The 12,545-nt window shown below is 46.3% G+C and overlaps 1 protein-coding gene across 1 annotated transcript in view; it reads right to left on the reverse strand.

Moving 5' to 3' along the window:
• Positions 1–1,243: 1,243 nt before the first annotated feature.
• LOC138279346 (vomeronasal type-2 receptor 26-like) overlaps positions 1,244–12,545 on the reverse strand; it is a 178,210-nt gene continuing 166,908 nt past the window's right edge. The window contains exon 4 of the mRNA XM_069219398.1: positions 1,244–2,167. Within this exon, the coding sequence (XP_069075499.1) occupies positions 1,263–2,167 (905 nt within the window). The 3' untranslated portion in view covers positions 1,244–1,262. The remainder of the gene's footprint in view (positions 2,168–12,545) is intronic.

The following is a 12,545-nucleotide window of genomic DNA, read 5'->3' on the forward strand; positions in this document are numbered from 1 at the left end:
ATGTGTCAATACCTATGTCCAGCTACCTAATGGTAACTCTGAACATAGGCATGTTTTGAATCAAACAATTTGGAATCATACCCCAATACTTTTGCAAATATTGGTTGTATGATCCCATGCACTGTGGGGGCTCCTTAGAGGACCCACAGTATTGCCATTACAGCTTTCTGAGGTTTTCCAGGCAGCCCAACTGGGCTCAGCTCCAGCCAGTCTCTGGGACCTCAGACCCCTGATTTCATATTTTTCATCCTGTTTGTTCCATCATTTACATAGCAAATATTTTCAGGGCTGGGCATGTGCAGGGGACAAGCCAGACCCTTGGCTCAGCCCGCCCTGTTATTTCCTTGGCTCGCCCACCTCTAATAAATGATGTCTGACCTGGGATTGGCGCCTCACTCATGTCACTCATCACATGGATGCATCTGTGCCCGGGAATCATTCTGCAATGCCAGTCTTGTTATGAGATCAACAATATGGCACGAAGATCTTTCAGTTTTACCAGTCAGGTGAAGTGCAGAGAGACAGCTGTGTGTGCACGTAAGATAATTAAATACCCTATTTGTCACACTTTACAATTTGAAGACTACAGTAACTGTTGACTATATTTAATGCAGTGAGAGAAAGGGACAATTTTTAATGTGTTTAAATACTTTTGACTACATGTTCACAACTGCCTTATAAACCATCTCCCCTTCTCAAATGTGCTTTGAAATGCTCCATTTGCTGCTCTTGTTTCAAAATTTTCTTGGGGTAAGAACCCCACAAACTCCTTTTTGTCCATCAGGCTTGCTTGCTTTACTTGCTGGCAACATAACACTCATTCACAATTTTTACACCCCACCACTTTCAAATGTCCCCAGCCGCCACTGAACTGATGCTATGCTGAGCATGTTCTGGGTTGCATATGTTTGATGCCTGTGGTGTAGAGGGCTCCTCTTCTGGTGACTTTGAAATCTTTAACAATTCCCCTCTTTTGGGATGGTGCAGATGCTCATTTGTGGAAATCGAACTAAAGTCAGACACCAAAATGATATTAAAACAAATAAAACCATTGAAGCTTGCAAGTACAGAAAGGACCCAAAATCATCCACAGCTGCTGTCCTTAAAAACTACAGTAGCTTCTATTACTGGAGGTACTAATGCTTTACTGCAAGCAGTCGAATGGTTCTACAAACGCATGATACATTGCTTTAAAACGCTCCAGAAATACAGCATTTTAATGTTTAATATTTAATTTGGTCAATTTCAGCTCCAACATGAAACTACAAATGAGTATGTAAAGTTAGGTGTTCTCTGGTGTTGATATCCTGCCTGAACAGAATGATGTAACATTTGGGGATGAATATACAGCCCAACAGTCCAGCACTAGAAGCTAAGATGGCGAAGATCTCCACGGCCACCATGTACTTTCCTTTAGTGCTGATATAGGCTGGAAAGAAAGAGACCCAGACACTGCAGAACACCAGCATGCTGAATGTGATGAGCTTGGCCTCATTGAATTTATCCGGGAGGTTCCTGGCTAAGAAGGCCACAATGAAGCTGGCCAAAGCCAACAGTCCCATGTAACCAATCACACTGTAGAAGGCAGTGACAGAGCCCTGGTCACACTGCAGGATCATCTTCCCAGCCTCAGATCGTGTATCAGTGCCAGGGTGAGGTGGAGCTGTGAGCAGCCAAGAGAGACAGATTGTCACTTCTCCTAGTGTGCAGAAGAGGACAATAGAGCCGGACACTCGGGATCCCAGCCACCTACTTAATCTGCTCCCAGGCCTTGTGGCATTAAAGGCAATGACAACAGTGATGGTTTTTGCTAAAACACAAGACACAGCAACAGTAAAAATAATCCCAAATGCAGCTTGTTGGATCAGACAGGTCCATGTCGCAGGGCGTCCAATAAATAGGAGGGAGCATAGAAAAGCCAACATTAGGGCAGTGAGGAGGGTGTAGCTGAGATCACGGTTATTAGCTTTCACTATTGGGGTGTCCCGATGTCTGAGAAAGATTCCCAGCACTCCAACATTGACAACAGAGAAGATAATGGCCACAGTGAACAAAATTACGCCAAGTATGTCACTATATGAGAGGAAAATAATGACCCTTTTGTTGCATCCATCCTTCTTGGCATTCGGCCACTGGTCCTCAGGGCACTGCATACAGTTTTCCATGTCTACAATAAAAAGCAACAAAATCATTCATTTCTATTTCTGCCGGTTCAAACTTTAAAAACATGTTTATTTAATAGTGTGGTAAAGCATTTATTTCCACATGATTTTGAGAATATATTACTATGAATACAAAAGTAACCTTCTATCGTATTCGCTAAATCTAAAAAAAACAGAAATTAATAATATGGAGACCCATGGGATTGATTACCATAGATGAAAGACCATAAGGTCCATTGTAAAAACATTGCAACTATATATGCCAACGCATACAAACATAATCATTTACATGTCACAGCCCTGGAACCTTTTTCAGCTGCAACACATGTATGTGCAATGACCAGCACATCAGCTTCTAGTTCCAGAAGCACTTCTAGGCAGCAATAAACAGGTAACTAGAAAAACATCATGATAGATGCTTACATTTACACGAGAATTCATCATGAAATTCATCATGAAAGAAATACCATCCATTATCCTAGTTATTGCTAACATAAATTGTGAATGAGGTCAAATCCAGGGGTTTGGACATTGTTGCGTTCAGTTCAATGATACAGGCTGGAAAGAAAAAGAAACAGATGGACTCGAAACCTATAAAGGCAGTCAGTGATTAAATGCATAAAATGCTAGAAGGGGGACAGGATGTCTAGTTTAGAAAAAATGCATGATTAATGATACGGAAGACGGCTCACTCTATAATAACATCAGGATATATGGTGTGGTGGAAACCACAGAAAAATATGACTTGTTAAACTTCCTGACAGATTTGTTCCTCAATGTGCAAAAACCCACGATTCAAAATCCCAGTGGAGTTCCAGAGCGTGCCTTGGATTCACCAGACAACTATAAAAGTCCTTGAGCCTCGAGACTGCCTGTCTACTGCAGCATCAACACATGAAAACTATCCTCCAGACAAAGAGTAGTAACTAAATCCATCTTCGCAGACTGCTCTGTTGACACCAGTCCCAAACAGAAGAAGTTCTTGGACCCTAGATCACGCCTCAAGAAATAGGAAATCACTTATGGTCTCTCAGACCGGCGACAATGCTTATCACAGGGAATGATGAACCTCAGATCTCAATGTTCAAGGTCAATCGGAGGATGTTCTGGATTCTCAGGTTGCTGCAACTTCCCCAGCGGGATTTTCAGATGGAAACGGGAACCTTGGGCCAGATGTATCATTTTATTAAATTGTGATTACTGAACTGTGAATTCCTGTGATTCACAATTAGGTAATCGCTATTCTAATGTATGAAATTTGTGGAGTTTCATTTTGTGTTTTCTAATGGGTCTCAAAGCGACCTACCTCATTAATATTCATGAGGTTGATTGCAATTTGCGACCTATTTGGAAACGTTAAAATTACAGGGCTCAGCAGACCACCATGTCTGTGATTGCTTTTAAATAAAGCAATCTTTTTGTTTTGAATAAAGCCCATTTTCCTTAAAGGAAAACAGGATGTGTTTAAAAAAGAAAAATTAAATGTTTTCATTTTTTAAGAGTAGGCAGTGGTCTGCGGGACCACTGCCTACTCTTAAAAAATGTTTTTGCATGCATTCACATGGGGAGGTGGTCCCATGTAAAAATGGGTTACCACCTAATTTAAGTAGGTGGTAAAATACAAATGTTTTGCAACCGCATTTCGGTCACAAAACATTCCTGCATACCACTGCTATTCGGTATTAGGAAGGGATGCCCTTGACACCCCCCTTTCTAATATTGAATCGGTATGTAGTTGCAATTCCAATTTGCAATTCGGTAACAAGTTACTAAATTGGAATTCATCCATACCAAAATGTATTTTTGAGGTCGCAAATGGGATGATCGGGCCACTTGTGACTGCAAACACGCATGATACATCTGGCTCTTTATACTCTGGCCAGAATTGCACTGGGTACTGAGATAGCATTTCTACTAAGAGATCAGACAGACAATATCTGCATGAGGAAGGACTGAATTGAATCATTGAGGAATTACTTATAGACAGAGTTAAATCTGGGTTCTCAATTTAGAAAAAACATTAACCTTGATCAGCAAACGGCCTGAACATCCATTCCTTTCTTTTCAAAACCATGTTTATTGATATTTAGATAGTACTGAGAAATTGTGGCAGATACATTTACAATCAAGTATCTTTGTATGAACAGATCATCATTTCCTGAGAGAGACGGCACTGTAGATCTGACAACAACTGTAAAGCAAAAAACAGTGACAGCTCCGCAGGAGGTGGGGGATCATGATTAGTGTGAAATAACAATATATGAAGAGAAGCAGTGTGATGGAGATGACTGGGATACAGCTCACAGGAAGGAGGCTGGAGCATGATATTGTTCCGTGTTACAGTGGTTTATCAGTGGGGGGGTGAAGAGTTAGAAACCAGATCCACTTGCAGCATGTGCAGCAGGGAGAATAAGGGGGGTGCAACTGCATCTCTCAGTGTCTCCCATCAGGTATCTATCCCTTCAGGGTGGGAGATCATCATTAGAAATCATCACTTTGTATTCAAGTTGCAAGGCATCCCATAGCTCACTGACTGGAATCCAACAGAGACACCATTTTTCTTCTCTACATAAGGAGGTACTTTCCACTGAGGCAAGTCTTGAAGATCATTATGCTAAGATAACAAAGAGTGATGAGTTGAGGATTTCCAAAGCCGGGTGTAGGAAGCTGGCTCTGAATAAACTATCTCAAAGTGAGAGATAGTGTGCACAGAGTCCAAGGGTTCCCCTTAGAGGTTGACAGAGCCAAATTAGATAATACTAATGCTTTATTTTGTGGTAGTGTGGTCAAGCAGTAGACTTATCAGAGGGTAGTGTTAAGTATTTGTTGTACACACATAGACAATAAATCAGAACACACACTCAAAGACTTATCTCCAGGCCAATAGGTTTTTATATAGAAATATATTATTTTCTTAATTTATTTTAGGGCCACAAGATTTAGGTAAGTACATAAATTGTAAGGTACTTGGCATAGGTAAATATGGAACTTTGAATTAAAACAGTAATGTACACAGTTTTGGCAAAAAAGGCAATAAGCTATTTTAAAAGTGGACACAGTTTCTGGGGAGGTAAGTAAATGGTTAGTTTTTCAGGTGGGTAAAGCACTTACAAGTTCAGTCTCTGGGTCATAGGTAACCCACCGTTGGGGGCTCAAGTGAACCCCAAACACCCAGCACCAGCAACACTGGGCCGGTCAGATGCAGAGGTCAAAGTAGGGCCCAAATAGCATAGGTGCCTATGGAGAACAGGGGGGCCCCGGTTCCAGTCTGCTAGCAGGTAAGTACCTGCGTCCTCGGGGAGCAGACCAGGGGGGTTTTGTAGAGCACTGCGGGGGTCACAAACAGGCACACAAAATACACCGTCAGTGGCACAGGGGCGGCCGGATGCAGTGTGTGAAATAGGTGTCAGGATTCAGATAGGAATCAATAGAGAGACCCTGGTGTAACTCTGGCAATGCAGGAAGGGCTCAGGGGGGCTTCTTGGGCCAGCCACTGACTGGGCAAGGAAGAGGGCTGCCTACTGGTCACTCCTGCACCAGCAGTTGGTTTCTCTCGGGCATGGGGGCTGGGGGTACAGTACTTCTTCTAGGCGTCGGGTTCCTTTGTTACCAGGCAGTCGCGGTCAGTGGGAGCCTTCGGATTCTCTCTGTAGGCGTCGGTGTGGGGGTGCAGGAAGGTCGTTTCATGGTGTCCACATTGTGGGAGTGACCTGGGGGTCCTCTCTGCAGTGTTGGTTCTTCTGGACACGAGCCGGGGGCGTTGGGTGAAGAGTGTTGGGGACTCACATTTCCGGAGTGAGGCTGGAGTACCTTTAAAAATGATTGTTTCTTGTTTTCTTGGACAGAGCCGCTGTCCACAGGAGTTTCTTGATCCTTTGGGTGCAGGTCAGTCCTCTGAGTCCTCTGAGGTTGCTGATCCTGCTGGATGCGTTGCTATGCAGGTTCTTTGAGTCTGGAGACAGGCCGGTAGGGCTGGGGCCAAGTCAGTTGTCATCTCTGTCGTCTCTGTGTGGCTTTGAGGTCAGCAGTCCTTCTTCTTGTTTCAGGTTGTAGGAATATGATTTCCTGGGTTCAGGGTCACCCCTAAATACTCAATTTAGGGGTGGGTTTAGGTCTGGGTGGCAGTGGCCAATGACTACTGTGCTTGAGGGTGGCTACACCCTCCTTGTGCCTCCTCCCTTTGGGGAGAGGAGCACATCCCTATCCCTATTGGGCTAAATCCTCCAAACCAAGATGGAGGATTCCTCAAGGAAGGGGTCACTTCAGCTCTGGACACCTTAGGGGTGGTCCTGGCTGAGGGGGTGACTCCTTGTTTTTTTCATTATCTCCCCTGGACTTGCCCCCAAAGTGGGGGCAGTGTCCGGGGGGCGGGTATCTCCACTAGCTGGAGTGCCCTGGGGCATTGTAACACAAAGCCTGAGCCTTTGAGGCTCACTGGTAGTTGTTACAGTTCCTCCAGGGGGAGGTGTGAAGCAACTCCACCCAGGGCAGGCTTTGTTTATGGCCCCAGAGAGCACAAACGCTCTCACCCCAGGGGGTAAGAAACTTGTCTCAGCAGCAGGCTGGCACAGACCAGTCAGTCCTGCACTGAAGGACTGGGTAAAATACAGGGGGCATCTCTAAGATGCCCTCTGTGTGCATTTTGTAATAAATCCAGCACTAGCATCATTGTAGGTTTATTATTCTGAGACGTTTGATACCAAACTTCCCAGTATTCAGTGTAGCCATTATGGAGCTGTGGAGTTTGTTTCGACAAACTCCCAGACCATATACTTAATATGGCCACACTGTACTTACAATGTCTAAGAATGGACTTAGACACTTTAGGGCCATATTGGTCATGCAGCTATGCCTTCACCTGCAATATAGTGCACCCTGCATTAGGGCTTTAAGGCCTGCTAGAGGAGTGACTTACCTATGCCACGGGCAGTATTTTGTGTGCATGGCATCCTGAGGGGGATGCCATGTCGACTTTGCCTTTTTCTCCCATACAACACACACAATCTGCAATGGCAGTGTGCATGTGTTAGGTGAGGGATCCCTCAGGGTGGCACAACACATGCTGAAGCCCTTAACGACCTTCACTGGTCACAGGGCCCTTGGTACCACTGGTACCTTTTACAAGGAACTTATCTGTGTGCCAGGGGTGTGCCAGTTGTGGGAACAATGGTACATTTTTAGTGAAAGAACACTGGTGCTGCGGACTGGTTAGCAGGTTCCCAGCACACTTCTCAGTCAAGTCAGCATCAATATCAGGCAAACAGTTGGGGGGTAACTGCAAAAAGGAGCCATTTTCTTACACCAGATGATAACTCTGCAAGCCTCACCTGCACCTTCCATGATGTGGTATTAGCATCATATATTGTGGGAAGTACTGCAGTTGGGATAATTAATTTTAATCAGGAGGAATATTAACCCAGGGAGGAACAATTCACTCCGCTCATAGAGTATGCAAAATTTAGCCACTAGAGGCTCCACAGAGTTGTTGTGAGTTTATTTTATCTGCTTTTTATGGGCATGTTATTTTAGCTATAGGCCTGCTACTTGTGCCCTTCAGCCTAATTACAATTCATTTTATTCATTCTATTTTCTGAGCAGAAGCTCTCTTCTATGGTGATGTTTTATTTTCCTTTATCTCATACACTGTTAGCACTGAGATTTTAAGCCCCCTTGCGTGGCACCATCCCATGACAGCGGCAGTATAGTGCACAACTGACCACAGGTGCACATCGAACAGTTCTCTACTGGAGAAGCAGCTAAATCTACTCAAAAATACATTTTAGGGGGGATTTTCTAATCCAACAGAATGTTTAAGTTGTTTTTTAGTTTCGTTCTGCCTTGTTTTTTACTTTTTTTTCCAACAGGAAGGAAGTTCCCAAGAGACTGCGACTTCCTGTTCCTGTCCAGCAGGCTCCTCCAAATGCTGTGTCCATCTCCCTGTCACTTTTCATTTACATTTCGAAATCGAAGGATCACCCTCTTTGTCTTCTGAATAAATACCTTTGGATATTTTATTGACATATTTTTTAAAAGTGGTTTTCTTGTGCCCCTTAGCACCCCACTAATGGCACCATGTGGGCACACCATGGCGGTAGTTAGGGAATGTGCATCAGAATTTTTGACGCTAGTTCGCAGCTTTGCAGGATTAGCATCAAAAAGTTTGACGCTAATCCTGCAAAGCACCCAGAGGCCCATTGTAACCAATGGGAGCCTCCTTTTAGCGCCTGGTCTGAGCAGGCGTTAAAAGTGCCAAAAGAAAATACCACCCCTTTGCATACACTATGCCTGGCATAATCTAGCGCAAAGGGTTACAAAGTGGTACAATGCATGCATTGCATCACTTGGTAAATATGGCACAATGTTTTTGGCCTTTGTGAGAAAGTAGCCTCTTTCTAGCCTTGTTACCCCCACTTTTGGCCTGTTTGTGAGTGTATGTCAGGGTGTTTTCACTGTCTCACTGGGATCCTGCTAGCCAGGGCCCAGTGCTCATAGTGAAAACTCTATGTTGTCAGTATGTTTGTTATGTGTCACTTGGACCCTGCTAGCCAGGAGCCCAGTGCTCATAAGTTTGTGGCCTATATGTATGTGTTCCCTGTGTGATGCCTAACTGTCTCACTGAGGCTCTGCTAACCAGAACCTCAGTGGTTATGCTCTCTCTGCTTTACAAATTGTCACTAACGGGCCAGTGACCAATTTTACCAATTCACATTGGCATACTGGAACACCCTTATAATTCCCCAGTATATGGTACTGAGGTACCCAGGGTATTGGGGTTCCAGGAGATCCCTATGGGCTGCAGCATTTCTTTTGCCACCCATAGGGAGATCTGACAATTCTTACACAGGCCTGCCAGTGCAACCTGAGTGAAATAACGTCCACGTTATTTCACAGCCATTTACCACTGCACTAAAGTAACTTATAAGTCACCTATATGTCTAACCTTCACCTGGTGAAGGTTGTGTGCAAAGTTACTTGCCCCCACATTGTTCAGGGCAAATTCTCTGGACTTTGTGAGTGCGGGGACACCATTTCACGCGTGCACTATACATAGGTCACTACCTATGTATTGCGTCACAATGGTAACTCTGAACATGGCCATGTAACATGTCTAAGATCATGGAATTGTCACCCCAATGCCATTCTGGCATTGGGGAGACAATTCCATCATCCCCTAAGTCTCTAGCACAGACCCGGGTACTGCCAAACTGCCTTTCCCGGGTTTCACTGCAGCTGCTGCTGCTTCCAACCCCTCAGACAGGTTTCTGCCCTCCTGGGGTCCAGCCAGGCCTGGCCCAGGAGGGCAGAACAAAGGACTTCCTTAGAGAGAGGGTGTTACACCCTCTCCCTTTGGAAAAAGGTGTCAGGGCTGGGAGGAGTAGCCTCCCCCAGCCTCTGGAAATGCTTTGATGGGCACAGATGGTGCCCATCTCTGCATAAGCCAGTCTAAACCGGTTCAGGGATCCCCCAGCCCTGCTCTGGTGCGAAACTGGACAAAGGAAAGGGGAGTGACCACTCCCCTGACCTGCACCTCCCAGGGGAGGTGCCCAGAGCTCCTCCAGCATGCCCCAGACCTCTGCCATCTTGGATTCAGAGGTGTGCTGGCACACTGGACTGCTCTGAGTGGCCAGGGCCAGCAGGTGACGTCAGAGACTCCTTCTGATAGGCTCTTACCTGTGTTACTAGCCTATCCTCCTTCCTAGGTAGCCAAACCTCCTTTCTGGCTATTTAGGGTCTCTGCTTTGGGGAATTATTCAGATACCGAATGCAAGAGCTCACCAGAGTTCCTCTGCACTTCTCTCTTCACCTTCTGCCAAAGGATCGATCGCTGACTGCTCAGGACGCCTGCAAAACCACAACAAAGTAGCAAAGACGACTACTGCAACCTTGTATCGTTTCATCCGGCCGCCTTCTCGTCTGCTTTCCTGGTGGTGCATGCTGTGGGGGTAGTCTTCCTCCTCTCTGCACTAGAAGCTCAGAAGAAATCTCCAGTGGGTCGACGGAATCTTCCCCCTGCAACCGCAGGCACCAAAAGACTGCTTCGCTGGTCCTCTGGGTCCCCTCTCAGCATGACGAGCAAGGTCCCTGGACTCAGCAAATCTGTCCAAGTGACTCCCACAGTCCAGTGACTCTTCAGTCCAAGTTTGGTGGAGGTAAGTCCTTGCCTCCCCACGCTAGACTGCATTGCTGGGTACCGCATGATTTGCAGCTGCTCCGGCTCCTGTGCACTCTTCCAGGATTTCCTTTGTGCACAGCCAAGCCTGGGTCCCCGACACTCTAACCTGCAGTGCAAAACCTTCTGAGTTGTCCTCCAGCGTAGTGGGACTCCCTTTTCTGACTTCGGGTGGACACCAGTTCACTCCTCTTCCAAGTGCCTGTTCCGGTACTTCTGTGGGTGCTGCCTGCTTCTGTGAGGACTCCCTGACTTGCTGGGTGCCCCCTCTGTCTCCTCATCCAAGTGGCGACATCCTGGTCCCTCCTGGGCCACAGCAGCATCCAAAAACCCTAAACGCGACCCTTGCAGATAGCAAGGCTTGTTTGCGGTCATTCTGTGTGGGATCACCTCTGCAAGCTTCTTCACGACGTGGGACATCCATCCTCCAAAGGGGAAGTTTCTAGCCCTCTTCGATCTTGCAAAACACCAAGCTTCTTCCATCCAGTGGCAGCTTCCTTGCACCCTCAGCTGGCATTTCCTGGGCTCCTGCCCACTCTCGACACTGTCGCGACCCTTGTCTTACAGGTACTCAGGTCCGGAAATCCACTGTTGTTGCATTGCTGGTGTTGGTTTTCCTTGCAGAATCCCCGTATCCCGACTTCTGTACTCTCTGGGGGTTGTAGGTGCACTTTACACCTACCTTACAGGGTCTTGGGATGGGCTATTTTTCTAACCCTCACTGTTTTCTTACAGACCCAGCGACCCTCTACAAGCTCACATAGGTTTGGGGTCCATTCGTGGTTCGCATTCCACATTTGGAGTATATGGTTTGTGTTGCCCCTATACCTATGTGCTCCTATTGCAATCTATTGTAACTTTACACTGTTTGCATTACTTCCTTTTGCTATTACTGCAGAATTTTGGTATTGTGTACATATATCTTGTGTATATTTGTCATCCACATACTGAGGGTACTCACTGAGATACTTTTGGCATATTGGGCCTCATTATGACTTTGGCCGCCGAAAGACTGCGGCGGCCATTCTGGCTTTCCCGCTGGGCCGGCGGGCGCCCGCCAAAGGAGCACCCGCCGGCCCAGCGGGAAAGGCCCTGCAACAATGAAGCCAGCTCCGAATGGAGCCGGCGGAGTTGCAGGGTGCGACGGGTGCAGTTGCACCCGTCGCGATTTTCACTGTCTGCAAAGCAGACAGTGAAAATCTTAATGGGGCCCTGTTAGGGGGCCCCTGCACTGCCCATGCCAGTGGCATGGGCAGTGCAGGGGCCCCCAGGGGCCCCACGACACCCGTTCCCGCCATCCTGTTTCTGGCGGTGAAAACCGCCAGAAACAGGCTGGCGGGAAGGGGGTCGGAATCCCCATGGCGGCGCTGCAAGCAGCCCCGCCATGGAGGATTCTCCCAGCCGGGGGAAATCCGGCGGGAAACCGCCAGACCCGGCTGGGCGACCGCGGCTTCACAGCCACGGTCGGAATAGCAATGGAAGCACCGCCAGCCTGTTGGCGGTGCTTCCGTGGTCGTCGACCCTGGCGATCGATGACCGCCAGGGTCAGAATGACCCCCATTGTCATAAAAATAAAGTACCTTTATTTTTAGTATATCTGTGTATTGTGTTTTCTTATGATATTGTGCATATGACACCAGTGGTATAGTAGGAGCTTTACATGTCTCCTAGTTCAGCCTATGCTGCTTTGCCATAGCTACCTTCTATCAGCCTAAGCTGCTAGAAACACCTCTTCTACACTAATAAGGGATAACTGGACCTGGCACAAGGTGTAAGTACCTCTGGTAGCCACTACAAGCCAGGCCAGCCTCCTACAATATCACAAAAACATAGGGGCATGTTAAAGAGCCCCTAGTGCCATTCTAATGCCACATTAGTGTTATTTTTTTTACACTAATTCGTTATTAGTGTTTCTGTGGTTTACGTTTTTTTTTTTTTTTTATTAACTTTAATTTAGGGCAGGGGTGGCATTGGAGTAAACCGCAAATGTTGGCTATTTTTTATATTTCATGTTTCTTTTTCCTGCAAAAAGTGTATATGTTGTGGGTAATGTTTGATGTCATAGGTGGATGTGTTTTGTTGTAAAATGTGTATAGCTCAGCTAATTTTCAGTTTGACATTGCTGAATTAATGGTAGTGTTTTCTTCAGTGTTACTATGTCTCCTTTGTCTGGTCAGTGTGTGTGTGAGTGTATATGCTATAGGCCACCATTT

The sequence above is a fragment of the Pleurodeles waltl genome, chromosome 2_2 (assembly GCF_031143425.1).
Source record: "Pleurodeles waltl isolate 20211129_DDA chromosome 2_2, aPleWal1.hap1.20221129, whole genome shotgun sequence".
Classification (NCBI taxonomy): domain Eukaryota; kingdom Metazoa; phylum Chordata; class Amphibia; order Caudata; family Salamandridae; genus Pleurodeles; species Pleurodeles waltl.